Source organism: Chiloscyllium plagiosum, chromosome 16 (assembly GCF_004010195.1).
Source record: "Chiloscyllium plagiosum isolate BGI_BamShark_2017 chromosome 16, ASM401019v2, whole genome shotgun sequence".
Classification (NCBI taxonomy): Eukaryota; Metazoa; Chordata; class Chondrichthyes; order Orectolobiformes; family Hemiscylliidae; genus Chiloscyllium; species Chiloscyllium plagiosum.
The window spans coordinates 49701269-49724003 of record NC_057725.1 but is presented as its reverse complement, the minus strand read 5'-3'; the positions used below and the strand labels follow the sequence as shown (position 1 = coordinate 49724003).

At 40.2% G+C, this 22735-nt stretch overlaps 1 protein-coding gene across 2 annotated transcripts in view; it reads right to left on the bottom strand.

Annotated features, from left to right (window-relative positions):
• Positions 1 to 786: 786 nt before the first annotated feature.
• LOC122557879 (bestrophin-2-like) overlaps positions 787 to 22735 on the bottom strand; it is a 42272-nt gene continuing 20323 nt past the window's right edge. For both annotated transcript variants that reach the window (XM_043706044.1, XM_043706045.1), the window contains 3 exons: positions 21571 to 21651; positions 18936 to 19087; positions 787 to 7442 (listed from right to left, as the gene is read on the bottom strand). In XM_043706044.1, coding sequence (XP_043561979.1) covers positions 6122 to 7442; positions 18936 to 19087; positions 21571 to 21651 — 1554 coding nt within the window. In that variant the 3' untranslated portion in view covers positions 787 to 6121. The remainder of the gene's footprint in view (positions 7443 to 18935; positions 19088 to 21570; positions 21652 to 22735) is intronic.

The window sequence follows — 22735 nt, the reverse complement described above, 5'->3', positions numbered from 1 at the left end:
AGATTTCCCTGGTGTGAATGGTTCAACTAACACACTCATGTACCAGTTAAGCAGTTGTTAATATTACCTCCTCTGTTCATGCACTCAATTATCCAGTGAAGATACTATAAAAATTGTAAACTGCACTCACTCAAAATAGGTCACACATGAAAAATGACTACCAGTGTGACGGTTGGTAGTGTCATCGCATTGAACTGTAGTAAGTGTCAGAGAAACGATAAAGAGAGTGGGAATTACTTTACTGTTAGTGATATTTCTGCCAGCACCCCCAACCTGGTTCACTTGTATAGGTGCTAATCTTCAATTTTTTATTAATGATAATGATATGCCAATATAAGCCAGATATCAATTCAGAGACTCATCATTATGTATCTCATTTAGCCTTGCATTCAACCACTATCACCCTCCCATATTATATATATTACATTACCCTCTACTTTCACACAAATGCACATTCATAAATATATCTCTTCATAAACATGTATACAAACTTACACATTCAGCTAGACTGGCCATGTTCACTGACAATTGTATCCATGCCCATTCTCAGAGCCACAGAGGCACAAATCTGCTCATGCAGGTTTAGATACACTCAATTCTCCCAAGAGTCACCAACTCTCACAGATAGTTATTTTCATCCTCATTCAAACATCCTATCAGAAAAAAATCATGTAGTTCTCTCTGCAAGGATACTCATTACTGGTATGACCAGAGTAAAATGACTATGATAAAAAAAAACATAAATGCCAGAGTTTCATATCCACTATCATTATATTTTAAATCCTTTGCACTCAATAAGTAACAATCAAGCTAGTTAATATTTATAATCATAGTGGATCAAATTATGGTGACTTTAATCTTCAACCGAATAACTATTGACTGTACTTACATAATTATTCAATTGACAAAATTGTAAATGCTGAATATGATAAATTACAATAAATCAGACATTTCAAAGTTGTGCATTAAATATTATACAGCATGGAGTTTATACCATTTTATTGAAGAAATGCTGCCTCTAGCTGAAGTTTAGTAATGATCGATAACTAAGTTTTAAGTCTGTCCATGAGAGTTTCTGGAATCTGCAGAAATTGACTCATTATCATCCTGAATAAAACTTTCTTTCTTCAACTGGTGGCATTATTTGAAACTACTTGACATTACCTGCATTTATGTTTACTTTACCTGCATTTTACAGGTGGGCGTGAAATATTTCAGGCACCCAACTAACCCAGAGAACTTTGTTACATTTATAAGAGTCTAAAACTCAAAGTAATTTGTAAGGAATATCAATATATTTCTCTATCCATTTGATTCTTTACTATGTTTCCTACCTCACCCCCAGATCTTCAATATGTTTCTCCAGCTGTCTCTAACTTTGTCAACCTTCTCGTCCATCTCCCTCTATCTCCAACCCTTCAGTCTACGTCTCCCTCTGTCTCCAGTTAGAATCATTGAATCCCTACAGTGTGGAAGGAGGCTATTCGGTCCATCGAGTCTGCAGCGACCATCCGAAAAGCATCCCACTCAGAACCATCCCCTTACCTTATCCCAGTAACCTCATATTTTACCATGGTGAACCCACCTCGCCTGCACATCCCTGGAAACTACAGATGATTTGGCATGGCCAATCCACCTAACCTGCACATTCTTGGACTGTGGGAGAAAACTGGAGCACCCAGAGTAAACCCAAGCAGACGGGGGGAGACAGAGACTAAGTCACTATGCTGCCCTATTTCTTCGGTGTATTTCAATGTAGCTGTAAAGAATTATAATATTTTTCTTTACATTTTTCTCTTCTCATCTCTGGCCCTTCAGTATATTGGTTATCTCCACCTCTAACTCTTTTGTATAACTCTCTAAATCTCTAAGCCTTCACTGTATGTTGCGTTTCATTTCTAATCTTCAGTGTGTCTCAGCATCATGTCTATCAAATCTTCCACTGAATTTGATTTGTCACATTATTTGTCTGATAACAAGCACTGGATAAGCAGAAATTTCCTCCACTTAACTATTTTGAAATCTGAAACTATTGGGAATAGAGGGTTTGAAAATGGAGGAAAGGGTCTGCAAATAATGGAAAAGTTCTGCAAGGATACGAGGGCTGCAAAGAGGAGAAAACAGGTTAAAACTTTTCAATGGAAGGAATACTCACCCAGCGGAGAACAGGCAAATGGAAGTAATAAGTTCCATGCAAATTAAAGTGAAGTCTCTAGACTAAAGCTGCAGATGTTCAAGAGTTATCTATGGGGAAAATGTAGTGGACACTATTGTAATGAACACTGTGTCAATTGTATCATTTAACACTGAACAGTTTCATTTCAAAAGATTTGTATTTATGTGTTATCAAATCTCAAAATATCTTACATACTATGAATTGTTTGAAGTATGTTAGACGCAAAAGTGCAATGGTTTAGCTGTGACTTCACCAGTCTGTGGAAAGTGTGTTTAAGGTGATGGCTTTTTAGTGTGCAAGAGTGTGTGATAGTGCCATTTTGTTGCTAATTAATGTCTTTTATTGTATCTACTTACTGGGAAATTAATGTTTTCATTGTGTGTTTTGCCTTTATATTTGAAAGCCTTGTGATGCTTATTGGGAATATTGATGAACCTTTTTAATTCTGCTTCTCTGTTAGTCCACAACAATCATATATCAACACAAATACAGAAAGTGTGATTACCAAGTGTTTGCATCGCCTTATGACAGAGCTCATGAGACTTAAAACATAGTCCCTGAAAACTAAAAAGTTATCCCCCTAAAATCAAAAAGTGGCCATCGAGTTATTTCAAAGGGAACCCTCGGTTGGGAGATAGATGGAGAGACTTGAGCCCTGAGTGGCTCAGAGGGGAGCAGCTGGTAGTGTTAAGTTCCGAAAAAGGGGCACAGGACTTGAAACTCTGCTTTCTCTCCACAATGCTGTGAGACCTGCTGGGTTTCTTCGCAATTTCTGTTTTTGTTTTATATTTCCAGCATCCACAGTCATTTGTGTTGATAGTGGGGTTTTCAGCGATGATAATGCCATTGAATATGAAGGGGAGATAGTTAAATTCTTTATTTTCAGAGTTGGTCATTGCCAGGCAGGTGTGGCACAAACTATATTTGCCACTGATCCTTGATAACATGCTTAGTCAAATGCTGACTTGATTATAAGGACAATCACACTCGCCCCTGATATTCAGCACTTTTTGTCTATGTTTGGACCAAGGCTGTAATGAAGTCAAGAGCTAAGAAACCCAAACTGAGCATTAATGAGCAAGTTATTGCTGAGCAAGCACTGCTTGATAGCAGTATCGATGATCTGTTGCATCTTGGTCCAGCATAGCTACAATTTTAAAATACTCATCCTTGTTTTTAGATCCCTCCAGGGTCATGCCCTTCCCCTTTTCGTAACCTTCTTCATCACTACTGCTCTCTGAGATTTTTGTTGATTTCCAGTTTTAGCCTCTTAATTATTCTGGTATTGGTGGCTGTGCTGAGCTCCCTAGTCCCTAAGCTCTGGAAGAAACCATTTACAATTAAGACATTTAAACAACATTATGTCATAATAAAAAATTCTGTTGCTTACTGAATATAAAACTATAGCACATTCAAAAAGCCAACTAGTCTCTAAGCTCTGGTAGAAACAGTTTACAATTAAGAAATTGAAACAACATTAAGTAATAATAAAAAATTCTGTTGCTGTTTGAATATAAAATTATAGCACATTCAAAAAGCCAACCGTATGAATTTCAGCCCATTTGATCCACATTCAATTTAAAGGATTTCATGGGAGAGATTTGCAAGCAAAAGCTTAGTGGTCCAAGGTTCTTCTATTCAATAAATTACTCTGATTCCGTGTATTTTAGTTTGTTTCCACATCCATTTCCCACGTTTCAGCAGGTTTCTGCTTCCATTGCCAGTCATTCAATACCTTCCTGCCCCCATTTCCAACACCTCATTGTGGGTTGAATTTTATGCGGCAGAAACTGTTGTCAGGCTGACACCATCATGATGGAAGAGGCCCCACATGAATATCTAATTAAGTGGGATAAGTATGGGGCTGGTGTGGGCAGGATGTCAATTAAGCTCAGACATGAGTCAAATGGCATCCATTATCCGTAAGGTGTTGTGGAGATTGTGCTGGTCTCCTGGCCCTCTAAAACCCACTTAGCAAAACCTGTCAGGTTTATTATTGGCCTTCCATGAAAGGGAGGGGTGCTTGCTATCAGGCCATTCTCTACCTGATTAAGGGATCTGGCATTGAGCAGCAGTCACTGAAAGCCACCCATCTGCTCTTGCCTCTAATCCCCACATCCCCTAACATGGCCATCATTTTGCCTTCATTACATATTACCTATGGTCTCTCTGTGACCCTGGGTCTCAGCTGGGTGCTATGTCACTAGGAAGTGGCGCTGACCTCTGATTGGCTGCAGCTGTTGATGGGAAGGACTTTCACCACTGGAAACCTCAGTGACAGAAAGGGAATTTGCTTCCATTGGATCACCTTATTGGTTCACAAGCAGTGGATGATAACATCATCTTCACCTTTAATCTTTCATTGTGTCTTTCCCCCCAATTGGAGAGAAATTATAGCAAACGTACTGATGCACTCAAGAATGCAATCAATTAGCAATCTCTAACCCTAAGGTGAGCTTCCACTCTTAGGCTCTTAGTCCCGTAGTAAAAGCACTTGAAATTGTCACATATCATTGAATTGGTATAGTTAGGTTTTTAATATCTTAAAGTTTGGAATTAGGGGACTCTTGTGGTGCAGTGACAGTGTCTATCTCTGAGTTAGCAAGTTTGGATTCAAGTCCCAGAAGTGTGTCATAACATCTCTGAACAGACTGGTTAGAAGAGGATTTTTAGAAATATGTAATTACGGCTGGCTATTCTCACTGGTCCTGAAAGAATAATTTCACTTGTTGAATGTCAGATTTCTCCAATGTGATAAAAAAATTAAAATAATCTTTTCTAAAAGTTTATGATAACGTAATTTATATTTTCACTCCATGTATTTATTTGAATGATGAATTATAGCAAAAGTAGCAGGGGAGTTGGGGGGATTTAGTTTACAACAAGGTAAGCCAGCAGCAAGGAGACAGTGGCCAGGAGACTCCAATTTTGCAATGTGTTGTGATCAGCACCATCTCTATGTGCACACATGGCCAGTTGCCATCTTTGACGGCATCTTGGTGTAGTCAACACCCACAGTGAACTTTACAATCCAAAGTGAAGATATTTTCTTGCTTTCTGTCTGTAAGATTACTTCAGTGAAATTGGTGGCTTACCCTGCATAATGACATCACAGTTACTGGACAGAAATCTTCTTGACTAGGCACTAGGTCCAAATTAGCATTGGGAAAGGAATAATTCAGACCACAGAAAGCAGTAAATCTTTGTGGACAACGTTCTTTCAGGTCACCATTGGACACTGTTATGTCACCACCAACAAAATCTAGCCAATAAATTCTTAAGTTGCTGTTTTTAACTGTGGATCCAGTGACTGTCTGAAGCTTAGCTTTGGAGGGTGATAATCTTTTAAGGAAATGAGACATGAATGGTGAAGTTTATGCTTCTCATTGTGAATAATGTTAGTATTGGGGAACAGAATACTTGTTATTTTGGCAATGAGCGTAAGGATCAAATACTCCCCACTATAGACACAACTGAGGTGTAAATCCTTCCCTATATTTTCCTTTTAAAGGAAAAGTAATCTCAAACCAAAATAACACTTGTACTGCACCAGTGTGACAATTTCCATTTCCTACACAAGTCATCCAATGGCTTACAGCTGCCAATTTAGGGGCAATTTGGTGCTTTTGTGAGCTTGATAATTCGGATCTAGTTTGAGGTTGCTCAGACCTAATTTACAAAGGAACCTTGCAGCTGGCAGGCTGATATGCTCAAAGATGAAAAGCCAGTCTATAAGCTTGTGTCTTCTTTCATTCCACCAGAGCTGCTTCTTAAAGCCTCTGCAGTGAGAAATCATGTAGCAATTACGTTGTGTTGTGTATGCTTGCTTCACTATATGCCACATTGGAGCTGCATTTAAAATTTGCTATGTTCGAGATATGGTTTAAATAAAGCTATATAGGCTCAACAAAGCAAAATGATACATGGAGTCTTTAATGTTTCATCTCAGTCATTTGCTTCTGTGTGCTTATCCATTTTCCCATTCTCTGGAATGTTTTCTGCTGTTTCAATTATGATATCCATCAGGTTGACTAGGTCCCCATCGTTGAGTGAGAATCTCGAATCATTTGGAGGCACACTGTCATATTTCAGATGTGCCTTCATATTGGTATCAGTTGTGCAATCAGCAGTGGTCATGGACTGAGTGGTTATATTGAGGTACTTGGAGGACGTGCCCATTTCAGAAAATCCTGGGGAAGGTGTGCTTCCTGCCTTATAATCAGTACCAGAGATTGTTCCACTGTGACTTAGTATCCTTGACCTCCCCAGCATTGGGGAAGACACTGGTGTGAAGGAAAAGGTGGACATTGTTGAGCCACAGCCTGGTGTGTTGAGTGAAGGATTTGGAGGGTCTGGACTGTTTGCATGTCCAAAGGACTCAAGAGTCAGTCTAGGATGCTTGCGTGCTCGGAAACCAATGGTTGTATTGAGCTTTTGTTTCAATTCGATTGGCTTATCAGTGTTTGAAGAACTGTCTGTCAGGAGACAGGATAGACTTTCAGGAACCAGTAGGAGGTTATTACTGCTGTTAGGATTCATGCTGTTGGTTGTTGGTATAAGAGTCTCTTTACAGTTTTTAGAGTGGCTATTTGTAACAGCTTCATCTTCAGATGCAATTTGACTATTTTCCATTGTTGTTACCTCTGTCGATGTTTCATTCAGGGAGGCTCCTTTATTGGCAAGAATACTGTTTCCTATGTCCAGCTCACTGGGTTTGGAGGCTGACTCATTGCCATTACTGCCTTGATTTCCAGCAGAGGAGACAGAGATATTGGTCAGCATAGAGGGCTTCATTAAAGGGATCCTTTTGAGAGGAAATGTCATGGGAATGGATTGGATGGGTGTTTGAGGGGCACTATAGTAGCCAGGTCTGTCATAAAGTGAAGAAGAGATGAAGCTGTCAAAATCCCTTGACTCACTATCCAAGGCAGCACAACCTTGAGTGGACCCTAAAGGTGAATGCGAGGATGAGGAGGCTCGGTGGATTCTTGCAAAGGGTCTATTTGGAGGGAGACATCCTGGCTTATGGAAACCATTGGGGGTTGACTCTGAGCTCAAGAAGCTGTACATAGCCGCCTGCGACAAAGCACCATTCCTCTTCCTCATTAGATTAATTCGAGGAGTGGATCTGGAAATGTTTTGCAAGTTTGTTGATGGAATTCCGAGGAGTCGGCCTAAGTTACTCAGAAGTGGAGTGGCATGGTTTACTTCTTCATTCTCATTGATCTGTTCCAGGGGCTGGAACTCCATTTCCTCTTTAAGCATGCTGTAAGGGCAAATGTAAGTTTTAAGAAAGCATATATAATCAAGTATGTTGTACCTCTCAAAGCATAAAAAGAGTGTGTTTTCTAATGGTTTCACAAGTGGATCAATTGGCAAAGTTATTGTACATCTGCCCTTGATGGCCTAGAATGCACTAAGTTAGATCCTCCATATTTTCCCACCTCTGATTGGATGGAGTTAGCCCCCATGTTCCTCAATTAGGGAGAAATATATTCACCACAATATGAAAACTGATCACTCTTCAACAATTTTATATGGATATGATGTTCACTAAATTTTATGATACACACTTCTACATGGACAAGATTTTCCCGATGAGCGAACCATTAAAGGAAGATGTTTGTAGAAATAGTAATTTCTCAGTATTAGTGCTCTCTCTAGTGCTATTTCATGGAGGAAACAAAGATCTTGCCTACCACCTGGAGAGCTAGCAAGAGCTCTGTGACATCTTTTTCCAGGCATTTAAGTGGGCACTGTTGGACCCTCCCCAAGATCCTTAATCCCAGTAACAGAAGTCCACTTGATGAGAGCTTTTGGTCAATCAGAGGCTGGCAGTTCTTCATTGCTTAGATTTTAGTAGGGAGGTAATGGCTACTGCTAGTACTATATACCTACCTGAGGTATCAGATTGTTGAAGGACTCAGGTACAGCTGAATGATAGTTGGTGAAGTTCAGACATTGGGGGTTCCATTGAATGCTTCTAAATTATCAAGAACTGTAAGAATTATCTTCCGAAAGGTTCATTTTAACCTCATGTGGAATCTCTCTACCTTTATTACTTTGAACATTTAATTTATAGGCTGCTTCTGAGCAGTAATACATTGTACATGAATCTAGCAATTAGTTTTTATGTATCCTTTTTGGTCTAAAAGGTGTACAGCTTTTAGAAAAGTATGTGGAACATGTGGCATCTTACAAAATCACCAGTGGCTGATATCACAGAAAAGAAAATGATCATTGTTAATCCTATAACTCTTGAATAGCGCTGCATTTCAGTTCACTGTCTGTTCATGGAAACTGCTGGGAGGCACCTGGAGCCCTAAGGTCCTGGTGGAAACTGCATACATTCCCTAGTATCCAACTTCAAGTCACAGGGCAACAGCTGGCATTCTATTCATGGCTTAAATGCTGTGGGGTAGGGAGACGAAGATCAGACAGGATTTCTGCTTTTACTCACAGTCCTGTGACGAAACTGCTAGACAATGTGTTTGTGTTGGAACAGGTGAAGATCGTGAAGATTGTTGAATAATCTGCCACTACACAATGTCCAACACAGTAAGAATGGGCAGTTGGGCCCTGAGAGAAAGGAGGGATGGAGCAAAGTACAAAAGATGGATGTAAAAGTACAGTTGCTTCAGCCTGACCTGACTTACTTTCTTGTCGCTAAAATGTATCTGGCATACTATGTCTTATAGATAAGGGCAAAGACAAAAAGGTAATATTAAATCTATGCAAATTGTAAGTTAGGCAACAGTTAGTGTGCTCTATTTTGAGCACGTGGAGTTATACCAAAGATTATGGAAAGTATGTGAAATAGATTTCCTAAGTATTGATAGACTTTAGTTATAAGCAAAAGTCAAGAAACTGGGGCTTATTGTATTTGAACAAGGAGAGATCTATTATAAGGATTTTTACAAAGTATTCAGGCAAAAATAAAGATCCATTTCCATTGGTAAGTGAATCAGAGACTAGAATGTGTGAATTTAATACAATTGGAGAAAGTACAGAGAGAAATTTAAGGAAAAATAATGTTGTTAGGACATGGAATGCTAATTGATCTTTTTCTGTGCCAATGTTTGTAACCAGTGGTGGGACCAGTGAGGCCCAAAGCCTGGGCGTAAATTTCCTTTGTAGCTATTGTGCTGGATCAGTGTTCATCTGTGATGGCCCCATGATGAAATAGTCTGCTAATATTTACCAACCAGGTTCATAATGTGAAGAATTACTATATTGTTACCAAAGGGTTAAACATGAGTTCACATCTTTAGAAGAGGAAGAAGAGAAGGTAGTGCGGTGTATGCATTCCTTCAAGCTTGAACTGTTTTCGTGTGAAATTGAATATTCACCTTTTTGGGTTAAGCAGAAGAAACTTGTTATACAAACAATATGATGTTTACTGCATTACTGCAACTATTTACAGATTACATGAATATGGCCTTCATTATTACAGAGTCTTTAGGAGTACATCAACCTCAGACCAGTGCCTTACAAGCTCCTTCTTTATACTACCTGAGTCCCTGTGATATCACCACAGTGAGTCACACTTACTGAATTCAATTAATTATGAACACTTCCACATCTTTCTAGTCCTATAAATAATATTCCCCCCAAGCCAATTATCCCCATAATGATTGTACTGTTATGCATGTGTTTATAAATTTGCACTTGCTGCTATCCCAACTATCTCCAAGATTTTGACTTTACAAATTCAAATTTGCATGTTCCACTATTTTGCCGTAAAGTGTTCTCTTTGGACTTGTAGGAGGTAGTTGACTTGGACTGTCTTCCTGATGGTCTGAGGTCTGTGGTTTCCTCTTGAATTGAAGGGTCTTTAATCTCTTATAATTCTTTCATGAAAGACTTTGGTGATGTATGCCTATTCTTTATTATGTGAATTTAATTCCTGCTATTGTAGGTAATTCTTTTTCTTTGCATGTTTCATATCTGTTCTTAGTGGTGTCTTCCTTGGAATTGAATGGACCATATCTTTAAATTGCCTTTCCCAATCTGCACAGAGCTTTGTTCTATGGAAAGTGGTTTAAAACTTCTATCTTCTTGAATGTTCTGGACTTTGATACAAATGTTAGTTATGTCAAAGTGTTTTGTCTCAGTCACTGATTTTGCCCAGGAGAACTATGGATTTATCTTCTAGTGGAGAATATTTCACTTTATTTATCTGTTTATTTGGGTAGTTCATTGGTATTTTTTTTTTCTCTGGCTGGGTCCTGCTTTGGCACATTTTCTGAAAATGACCTACTTCCTTACAATAAGAGCATTAAGTTCTAAAATCTGAGCACTGTTCACATCTATGCTTCTTTATTCCATAGCTCTGGCAATGACTTTGTCTCTGTTTATCCAGCATGCTGCATAGGTTTATCTGTATATCTTTTGTATCTTAAGAAATGCATAAATTCTGTAGCTCTCTTGTCCCAGGTTTAACCTTCTCCTCAAAGGATTGACCTGTTTCCTTCGGGACTTCTGCTTTAATCTCCATCTGATGAATGGATTTCTCTTGGGTTAGTTATTTTTTACTGTAACTAATTTGACAAAGATTCACCAGTAATGCCTTCAGCAATCCAGCCTTGTACAAATTTTGACTTTAAATCATCATAATGACATCTCCACTAGCCTGAAGAGACCATTAATGGAATCATATATAGCTTCACCTGGATGCTGCACTCTTGTTAGCTCTTGCCCTTTCAAGAATTTTATTAGATCTTAGATTTAAATTATTATCAAAGGTCTTCGGTACCATTTTAAATTTGTGTGGTAGGTAATCCAAGATGGAGGACAAGAAAAGATTGTGGCTGTAAGAGCTGCTCCTTTCTTTGAGGTATTTTAGGTATCGGAGGTGATTCCCTTGAATTCCAGGAGCAACAATTACTGTGTTATAGGCTGTTGCATTGTTTTGGAACTTTGGGGAAAAAAGATCACGGCACTTTTAAAAGGAGGAAGATGGACAAGAGGCAGTGACCACATGGTCAATGAGGGAGAGAGAGAAAGACACCTACATTGCTAACTGACACAGCAGTGAATCTGCACAGTTACTGCCTTTGCTGTTTGAGTTCATGTATCTCTGGACATCGTAGTGCATCTAGGAAAAATGAAATTCACAGTTGACCTTGGAGGAATCTATGTGGGAGAGCCAACAGTACAGGAGCAGATTAGTGCATAGTTTTTAAGTGTAACCTTGCTATAACTCTACAATAGTGAGTAGAGTGGGTTCTTTCTTGATTACATGTTTTATTGAGACTTGTCTCTTGATTAAATTTTAAAAATATAAACCATAAGTACAAAGTTAGCCTGGAACACTTTTTTAGAGCAAAAAGACAATGCTATTTTCTGGGTTGGTAAATGTAGAGGAGCAAAGATGGCCTTTAGCAGAGTGATATGCTCTTCCTGTCAGATGTGGGAGTTTAGGGAGAGTTTCCATGTTACTGATGATTATGTCTGCAGGAATGACATCACAGGTTCTAAAAAGAGACAGTGCAAGATAGCAGACAATGACATATCCCTCCCAGATCATCTCAATGCCTTCTATGCTCGCTTTGAGCAGAATTTCAGCAGAGAGGTAACATCTATTCCGAGAAGTCCTGACAAACCTATCCCAAGAGTGACTGCATTAGAGGTCAGATCAGTTTTCCTTTGTGTGAATCCAAGGAAAGCGATGGGACCAGACGGAGTACCAGGCTGTGCACTCAGAGCATGTGCAGATCAACTGGCAGAGGTCTTCTCGGACATCTTCAACCTCTCTCTGCAACAGACCACTGACCCTGCCTGTTTCAAGAGGGCCAACATCATCCCTGTGTCTAAGAAGACCCATCAGCATGTCTCAATGACTACCGCCCAGTGACCCTAACTTCTGTGGTCATGAAGTGCTTTGAAAGGCTGGTCATGGCATTAATCAACTCCAGCCTCCCCACTATTCTTGACCCACTCCAATTTGCCCATCAGACCAACAGATCCATGTCAGATGCCATATCACTTGCCCTTCACTCCTCCTTAGAACATCTTGACACCAAGAACAGCTATGTAAGAATCCTACACATTGACTACAGTTCAGCCTTCAACACTATTATTCCCTCGAGACTGATTACTAAACTTAGTGATCTCGAACTAGGCCCCACTCTCTGCAACTAGATCCTCAGTTTCCTGGCCCACAGGCCACAATCAGTGAAGACTGGGGACAATATTTCATCCTCACTAGCACTCAATCCTGGAGCCCCCCAGGGGTGTGTACTCAGCCCTCTCCTATACTCACTGTATATCTATGACTGCGTCGCCAAATACCATAACGCCATTTACAAGTTCGTTGATGACACCATCATAGTCAGTCGAATCTCAGATGGCGACAAAACAGACTACAGAATGGAGGTGGAAGACCTGGAAAAATGGTGCACTGAGAACAACCTACTCCTGAATGCCCGCAAAACCAAGGAACTCATTATTGACTGTCGGAGGGATGTTACTTTCCCCCCCTACACATTAACAGCACGGAGGTGGAATGAGTGAAGAGTGTCAAGCTCCTGGGAGTGGTCATCCACAACAAGCTTTCTTGGACTCTTCTTGTGGACGTACTGGTTACAAAGGCCCAACTATGTTTCTTTTTCCTCAGGCAGCTGAGGAAATTTGGCATGACAGCGAATACCCTTGCCAACTTTTTTAAGTGTGCCGTCAAGAGCATTCTATCTGGATGTATCAGTAGCTGGCATGGCAACTGTACCATTCAAGATCGGAGACGGTTACAGAGAGTGGTGAACTCGGCCCCGACAATCACAAAGGTCAACCTCCCATCTATAGAATCCATCTACCAGACCCGCTGTCAAGGAAAGGCCGCCAGCTTTCTCAAAGATCCATCCCACCCTGGCAATGTTTTTCTACAACCGCTACCATCAGGGAGAAGGTACAGAAGCCTGAACACATACACCATCCGGTTTCGTAACAGTTTCTACCCTACTGTTGTTAGAATACTGAATGGATTTGCAAACTCTTAACATTCGCCTATACCTGTGTTTTTGTTTTTGCCGCTGTTTACCTATTATTTACTTATCTATGCTACTTAACTCTGTGATCTGCCTGTATTGCTCACAAGACAAAGCTTTTCACTGTGCCTCAATACACATGACAATAAATTTAATTCAATTCAATTCAATTCAGGATGTCTTTGGTTGTGAATTCTATCACATTGCATGGATTGGTCAGAGATGCAGGTAGAGGCAATTAATAATTCATTTACAAGAGCTAAGGGGTGTGAGGAATAGCAGTTAAAGGAAGGGACCAAAGCCATGGGTAGATGGGTTAACCCCAGGAAAGGTAGGAGGGGTAGACAGGTAATGCAGGAATCTTCTGTGGCTATCCCCATTTCAAACAAGTATGCTGTTTTGGAAAATATAGGGGGAATGTAGCATGAACAGCCATGTTTCTGGTATCAAGACTGGCTCTAATGTAATGAGAGGTACATTGGGTTCCAAGTGATCAATTGTGACAGGGGTCTCTCTAGACAGAGGCACAGACTGTATGGGTGGGTGGGGTGGGGGGAAGGAGGCTGGGACCCGGGGAAGTAGTGAGGAAAGAGATCAATCTGAGACCAGTGCAGTTGGAAAAGGAGCTAGACAAACAGTCAGGGCAGGCAGAACAAGGTAGGACTAATAAATTAAACTGCATTTACTTCAATGCAAGAGGCCTAACAGGAAAGGTAGATGAACTCAGGGCATGGTTAGGAAATAGGACTGGGATATCATAGTAATTACAGAAACATGGCTCAGGGATGGACAGGACTGGCAGCTTAATGTTCCAGGATAAAAATGCAATAGGAGGGATAGAAAGGGAGGCCAGAGAGGAGGAAGAGTGGTGTTTTTGAAAAGTGATAACATTACTGCTGTACTTTGGGAGGATGTTCCTGGGAATACATCCAGGAAATTTATTTGGGTGGAACTGAGAAATAAGAAAAGGATGATCACCTTATTGGGATTGTATTGTAGACTCCCTAATAGTCATTGGGAAATTGAGAAACAAATTTATAAGGAGATTTCAGTTATCTGTAATCTTGTGGTAGAGGATTTTAATTTTCCAAACATAGACTGGGACTGCCATAGTGTTAAGGGTTTAGATGGAGAGGAATGTATTAGGTGTGTCCAAGAAAATTTTCTGATTCAGTATGTGGATGTACCCGTTAGTGAAGGTGCAAAGCTTGACCTACTCTTGGGAAATAAGGCAGGGCAGGTGACTGAGGTGTCAGTAGGGGAGCACTTTGAGCCAGTGACCATAATTCTTTTAGTTTTAAAATAGTGATGGAAAAGGATAGCCTGGATCTAAAAGCTGAAGTTCTAAATTGGATGAAGGTCAATTTTGACCGTATTAGGCAAGAACTTTCAAAAGCTGATTTGGGCCAGATGTTTGCAAATAAAGGGACGGCTAGAAAATGGGAAGTCTTCAAAATTGAGATAATGAGAGTCCAGAGACTGTATATTCCTGTTAGGGTGAAAGGAAAGACTGGTAGGTGTAGATAAAGCTGGATGACTGGAGAAATTGAGGGTTTGGTTAAGAAAAAGAAGGAAGCATATGTCAGGTATAGACAGGAGAGATTGAATGAATCCTTAGAAGAGTATAAAGGCAGTTGGAGTATACTAAAGAGGGAACTTAGGAGGGCAAAAGGGGGACATGAGATAGCTTTGGCAAATAGGGTTAAGGAGAATCCAAAGGGATGTTATAAATATATTAAGGACAAAAGGGTAACTAGGGAGAGAATAGGGCCCCTTAAAGATCAGCAAGGCAGCCTATGGGTGGAGCCACAGGAGATGGCAGAGATACTAAATGAGTGTTTTGCATCAGTGTTTACTGTGGAGAAGGATATAGAAGATACAGAATGTGGGGAAATAGATGGTGACATCTTGAAAAATGTCCATATTACAGAGGAGGAGGTGCTGGATTTCTTGAAATGCAAAAAGGTTGATAAATCCCCAGGAATGGAAATGTGTTGCTGGAAAAGCGCAGCAGGTCAGGCAGCATCTAGGGAACAGGAGAATCGACGTTTCGGGCATTAGCCCTTCTTCAGGAATGCGTGCGGGATCAGTCGGTTCCGCAGGCAGGTGCTGAGGAAGGAGATGTGGCTGTGGTAGCGAGTCTGTTTGAGAATGTGGCTGAAGAGCTTCTGTGCAGAGGAGATGACCTGGGGGGTGCAGTGAGAGAGGGACTCACTGAAACCTTTGTAGAGGGAGAAAGAGAGCTTCTTCAAGGAAGGCATCCTTGTAAGAGGATTCGCAGTAGGTTGAAATCTTTGAGGAGAAAGTGAGGTCTGCAGATGCTGGAGATCAGAGATGGAAATGTGTTGCTGGAAAAGCGCAGCAGGTCAGGCAGCATCTAGGGAACAGGAGAATCGACGTTTCGGGCATTAGCCCTTCTTCAGGAATCCCCGATCAAGTGTACCCTAGAACTCTGTGGGAAGCTAGGGAAGTGATTGCTGGACCCTTTGCTGAGATATTTGTATCGTTGATAGTCACATGTGAAGTGCCGGAAGACTGAAGGTTGTCTAACGTGGTGCCACTGTTTAAGAAAGGGGGTAAGGACAAGTCAGGGAACTATAGACCAGTGAGCCTGACATTCGGTGATGGGCAAGTTGTTGGAGGGAATCCTGAATGGCAGGATTTACCTGTGTAGTGGACAGCAAATAAGGTTACCTCAGAGTGCAACAGGATTTTGATCAGATGGGCTAATGGGCTGAGGAGTGGTAGATGGAATTTAATTTACATAAATGTGAGATGCTGCATTTTGGAAAAGCAAATCAGAGCAGGACCTATACACGTAATGGTAAGGATGTTGTGAAACTTGAAAGGGTTCAGAAAATATACCCAAGGATGTTGCCAGGGTTGGAGGATTTGAGCTAAGGGTGAGGCTGAATTGGCTGGGGCTGTTTTCCCTCGAGTGCCAGAGGCTGAGGGGTGACCTTATAGAGATTTATAAAATCATGAGGGGCATGGATAGGATAAAAAGATAAGGTCTTTTCCCTGGGGTGGGGGAGTCCAGAACTAGTGAGCATAGCTTTAGGATGAGAGAGGAAAGATTTAAAAATGACCTAAGGGGCAACGTTTTCATGCAGAGGATGCTGCATGTATGGAATGAGTTGCCAGAGGAAGTGGTGGATGCTGGTACAGTTACAGCATTTAAAAGGCATCTGGATGGGTATATGATTAGGAAGGGTTTGGAGTGATATGGGCCAAGTGCTGGCAAATGGGACTAGATTAGGTTAGGATAGCTGGTCGGTGTGGACAAGTTGGACCGAAAGGCCAGTTTCCGTGCTGTACACCTCTATGACTCTATTTCAATACGGTGAAGAATGACATCATCAGCAGTACTCCCAATTGTGTGCAGAAGTATATTTTCTTGTTCTGCTCTTGACTTACATTCCTGCTGAGAAGCTGTTTTATAACTCGAGGATGTATAGTTTTGTATTCTATTTGGCCCATTTCTGAAACTAAATCTTTCTGACAAAAACATTTCTGATGCCATAACTTCCAAAAGTGTTCAACTATTTTTTATTTTTAAAGATTAGTATTCTTCAGTAATGGTGGTTCTCTGCTGCTTTTGTACTGAACAGGAGGACTTTTCTATGTTTTATGGCTATAATGGAGATTTACCCTCTCTTCCTGCCTATAGTGTAGGTTTACCTTCTCCTTGCAGCTGTAATCAAGTCTTTCCCTCTGTTAGCATCTGTAAATGGAGGCTTTCTGTGTTTCAGAACCTTACTGTTTTGTTCGACTTGCTACCCAAAAGAAAATTGTGTTAAACCGGAATCTCAAATTTCTGTAAATTATCCAGTGCTTATCTGATTAAATGGCCAAGTTAGCAATTTCCCCAGTTCTCTGCTCTTGAAGTATGAGTTTCTTTATTGACCTTTACAGCTTAATTTTTCAAGCCTTGTCTTGGAGCATCTGTGTGCTATGGCACTGACACTCTTTCAAAACTGTAACATTTTAAAGAAAAATGACAGCCTTTTCATTACTACTGCTCCGTTTGAAGTTTCTGCTTTTGTGCAAGGACCATTTAGTTTTGACTCTCACAATCTTCAACTTCTGATCAGTCACTGTACTGGCTCAGGTCAACCTGAGGAGCACTCCCACAAAGTACCACTTTATGATGCAACCTACACCTCTCCCTTGAAACCTCCCATTTCCTATCGAACTGCACATCTTCTGTCAGGTCTAAAACGCTCTCTGTATTGTTCTTTGAAGTATTCTTCTGCACTGAGCGTTGCCACAAGGTGTTTGGGGTACACCATTGTCAAGAATCAACAGTATTTATTTTGTTTGAAGTCTTCTGGGTCACCAGCATGTTTATTTTCCCCTTTTAGTCATGAGTACAAGAGTTGACACATTGGCAAAGAAAAGTAGAGGAACAAAAACATTTTGGAAGAAAGTGAAGTACAGAGATAGCCCAGAGATTCAATCTCTCTGGGAAATCTCTCATCTTTGTTTAGCACTTATTGCTGAATGCATAGGACAGGAACTCACCACAGAATAATGCTAAAGTATACTCAGCTACAAACCTAATCTCTGCCTGGTTTGAACTCTTGGGAATGCTGCACCATGTTGGAATTCAGTTTTTTACCAGAAATCCCCCACCCTTTGAACTTCTGATTTCACATGTACCCCTTCAGACTGAGCATATCTCACAAGAAAGGGATTCATAGTTTTATTAAACTTATCACAATGTACTGGAAACATATTCCTTTATCCACTCTTTAATAAAAATGTCAACAATTCAAAATAAATGGACTACAATTGATATAGTTAACTGATGGCATTAATCTCATGAAGCTATCTCCAGCTGACCTGAATTTTAAACTACTACGTTATTATTCAGCCATCTGCTTATGTTCTACTTAGACATATGAACCACGATTATTCAAATGCTGCTCTTCCGCTGAGGTGCTGGAAATTTGTGTGTGCGTGACAGCAGGAGGTCTGAGTTGCTTTTGGCAGGAACTCAAGCTCTGGATGAGCAAAATGAAGCTAAGCGATAGGATTTTGCTCCACATGCGACATGGTGGCTCAGTGACACTGTTGCCTCACAGTGCCAGGGTCGGAGGTTTGATTCCACCCGTCTGTGTGGAATGTGCACATTCTCCCTGTGTCTGTGTGGGTTTCCTCCAAGTGCTCCAGTTTCCTCTCACAGTCTAAAAATGTACAGGTTAGGTGGATTGGCCATGCTACATTGTCCAGGAACGTTCACGGGAAATACAGTGTTACAGAGACAGGGTAAGGGAGTGGGTCTGGGTAGGATGCTACTCTTCAGAGCTTCAGTGTGGACTCAATGGGCCAAGTGGCCTGCTTCCACACTGTAGAATTCTATATTTACATTGTGGTGGTTGTATTCCATAAGAAAGGCTGTCAGGCGGGTTAAGGGCCAGTTTGTAGGTGTGGATCAGGAGAGGGAAAGGGTCCTAAAACGAGTTGGAGGTTTATGCTGTGTACATTGTTAAGAACAAGTTCAAGAAAAGGAGTTGGGTTCTCCCAAGTGATCATTTTTCCCTCCTATAAGTTTACTGACATTCCTCTTTTCTTTGACCTTGCTTATTTTTCTTCCAATGAAAGATAACAATGGACAAGAAAATCAAACACACTGCACATGTACAAATGGCTAATTGCCATGGTAACATGCTGGATGTTTAGGCATCTCATCTGACAGACAGGTAACTACTGCCATTGTAATTATGTGTTTTTTTTGATTCATAAAGAATTTCACTGTGAAAATAATTAACCTGATATCAAAAGTGGAGCCCAGGAAGGAGGTTTTCCGGTGTTCTGTGGTTGCTGCTGTGTATGGAGGCTTTGGATTATTGTCATTCCAATATTTATCCTTCTCAAGAGCAGGTAAGTTCTGATGCATTTCATCCACGGCCAGGAGGGAAACCTTAAAAAAAAGTCAGAATATACAAATTATCAACTCAGCTGAAGAGTACCATTATGTAATCAGTAACTCACAATATTGAATAAGCAGGAATCTTTTGAGTCCAGCAAGCTTTTTCTACAGTGCTGCATAAACAGAAATTCTACATAGTTACAAGTTAAACTTAATTAATCCACTGACTAAGCATAAACTGTTCAGAGTTCTGAACAAGAGTATGAGTTACTGTTTATTCAGCAGCTTAAAGTTTACGAACTGTGTAAATGTTCACAGTTCTTTGTTATTCTGTCTGCGTCTTGCACTCTCTTCATTAGAAATACAGTCATCAAATTAGAAGAATCCAGACAACTATGGAAAAAATTAGTCATAATTTAATGCAATAATCACAGCTACATTTAACACTATGCTCTGTTTCATTTTATTTCAAGACTACTTCACGTCTCCATCCCCATCAATTAGAGACAGTGCTCACATGATGAGTGATGAAGGTAATTTTATATAATTTAGGAGGTTAAGAGACCAACAATTCAACTCATTTGAGAGTAAAGACACATTGGTCTGATTTAATAAAATAAGGCTAAGCTCCAATCAGCCTTGGTTCCTGGAAGTTATGAACCAACAGTCTTGCAAAAGGCAGCAAGTCTGAAAGATCTCCAGTGCTGGAGTCTCAAACTTCTTCAGTTCATTCATTGGCAGCTCAAGCTTCTCTAACAGAATGCTAGAATATGTCCAGACTAAGGTCCTATCAGCTCAGCTCAGTGGAGTTCAAGATTCCATCAGCGGGAATAGTAAGATATTATTATCCATTGCCCCACTACATCATGAACCAGGTTCAACAGTTATAATTCATCTATTTATATTTATTCCTTCATTGGAGGTAGATGCCATTGGTTAAGTCAGTCATTATTGGCCTGAAAAGTGGCCAATCAAAAGAACTTTGAAAGTGGTAGATAATAACTTCCTGGAACTGCAGCAGTCCACAGAGGATAGGTCTTCTAACTGTCTGGTTAAGAAAGCAGTTTCAGAATTTTGAACCAGCGACAGTGAGGGCATGATGATATCACTCCAGGACAGAATGATTTGTGATTTGGGAGGGAATTTGCAGGTGATGGTATTCTCAGGTAAGTGCTGTCCTTGTCCATTGAGGTGATAAAGATTATGTGTGTGGAAGGTGCGGTCAAAGGAGCCTTGGTGAGTTGTTGCAATGCAGTTTGTTGATGGTACACACTTTTGTCACTTTGCCTTGGTGATGAAGAAAGTAAATGTTGAAGATAGTGAATGGGGTGCTAGTCAAGTGGATTGCTTTACCCCAAATGGTGTCATGTTTTCATGTGCTGTTGGAGCTACATCCATCCTGGCAAGTGATGAGTATTTTATCACATTCCTGACTTTTGTCTTATAAAAGGCTTTAGGAATCTGTAAGTGAGTTGCTCATTGCAGAATCCATGGCATCTGAGCTCCTCTTGTAGCCAAATACTTATGTAGCTGATGCAGTTCAGTTTAGAGTCAGTAGTAACTCCCGGGGGTTTCAATGAATGTCAAGGTTAGATTCTGAATAGTCGTAGATGGTCATTGCCTGGCACTTGTGGCGTGAATGTTGCTGGCCACTTAGCAGTCCAAGTCTAAATGTTATCCAAGACTTGCTGCACATGGACATGGACTGCTTCATTACATGATGTGTTGAACATAGGGCAATTATCAGAGAACATCCTCACATCTGATTTCATGATGGAAGGAAAATCATTGAAGCAGTTGAGATGTTTGAGCCTCATGATAAAGTTCTAAGCTTAAACCTTTGTTGCTGTCTCTGCCATTCTAATTATATGCAAGGCTTTAATATCTATAAATGGTCTAATATCTACTACAATAGACAGTTAATACTCTGTGTTGAGAGTTTGGTGCTGAAAAAGCACAGCAGGTCAGGCAGCATTCGAGGAGCTAGGAAAATTGACGTTTTGGGCAAAAGCCTTTCATCAACTCTGATCTCCAGCATCTCCAATCCAATCAAAAGAACTTTGAAAGTGGTGGTCAATAACTCACAATTCACCTGTTTATTTGTATTCCGTCATTGCAGGTAGATGCCATTGGCTAAGCCAGTCTGTATTGGCCTTGAAAGTGGCCAATCAAAAGGACTTTGAAAGTGGTGGATAATAACTTTCTGGAAGTGCTACAGTCGACAGAGGGTCTTCTAACTGATTGGTTAAGAAAGCAGTTTCAGAATTTTGAACCAGCGACAGTGAGGGCATGATGATATCACTCCAGGACAGAATGATATGTGATTTGGGAGGGAACTTGCAGGTGGTCGTATTCTCAGTATTGCAGGCACTTTCTCCTAGTTATTACTCTTTATTATATGCTCACAAACAGAACGCTACAATCATTACAAATGGCTGACTTTTCTGAAACTTCCCCTTTACTGACAGGACTATGAAGGTTGTTTAATCTGCCAGTTTCTGAACAGTAGGTCACTATGACAGTTTATTAATTACCTGGAAATTTCTGTCAATGAGCCAATTCGCCTCAAAGTCATCATCGTCCTCACCAAAAGGGTTAATCAGTTGCTCAGCCACCTATGAAGATTCAATCATGTTAATAGTGAGTCTGGCCTTATTTTTCCTGATTTCCCTTTTACATGTACTCAATATACAGGAAAGACTGGCCATATTTTCAATTCCTCTCCTGCTTGTCTGAAGATGTGGATTATTGATCTGCCAGAAATTCACAGCTGGAGTTTAATTCTTCCTACCAAAGTGCATGACATCACACTTTTGGATACAACAAGGTTAATTTAAATAGGGTCCCTTCCCTTGTGAATACCTTTCTCCCATATCAAACTAAATTTATATTTTAAAAGGAACCAATTTAATCAGGCCTTTTAAAATTAACACATAGAAAGTTTGTTAATTACTACGCATGGGATGAAATACTGATGCAACACATCAGAATGGTTTGTTTGAAAGTACAAGCTTTTGGCGCATTGCTCCTTCATCAGATGGCTAATGGGGCAGGATACATAGGATACAGAATTTATAAGTAAAAGATCAAAGTGTCATTACAACTGATTTGATGTAATACATTGCATCAATTGTATGACACTTTATTTTTTGGACTCATCTCATTTCTAATCTGTATGTTACATCAGTATTTCTTCCCATGTGGAGTAATTAACAAACTCCCTATACGTTAATTTTAAAAGGCTTGATTTGATTAAATTGGTTCCTTTTAAAACATAAATTTAGTTTGATCTGGGAGAAAGGTATTCACAAAGGAAAGGACCCTTTTAAAATTAACCTTGTTACATCCAACCCAGGGAATGGATGAATAAAGAAGTCATCCCTCTTCAGCCAGAACTTAACAGTTTGGCATGTCCTGTCTGGAACCATAATGCACTGGGGATCCCCACTGTGTGTCTGGTTATAAAAGTACCAATGAACTGAATACAAACCAGAGATTATGGAATCTTGTGGTTCCTGGAGTTCAGGCCCATTTACATAATCAGTTATTTTTATGCAATAATGTATTTTCACTTCTGATCAATATTTACAACTCAAGTCCATTGGAGTAAATCAGAGGGGACATTTTTACACCATTATAAAGAAAGTTTGATTTAGTTTATTTCTTTCCTCATCTACTTTGCTGTACAAGTACCAATCA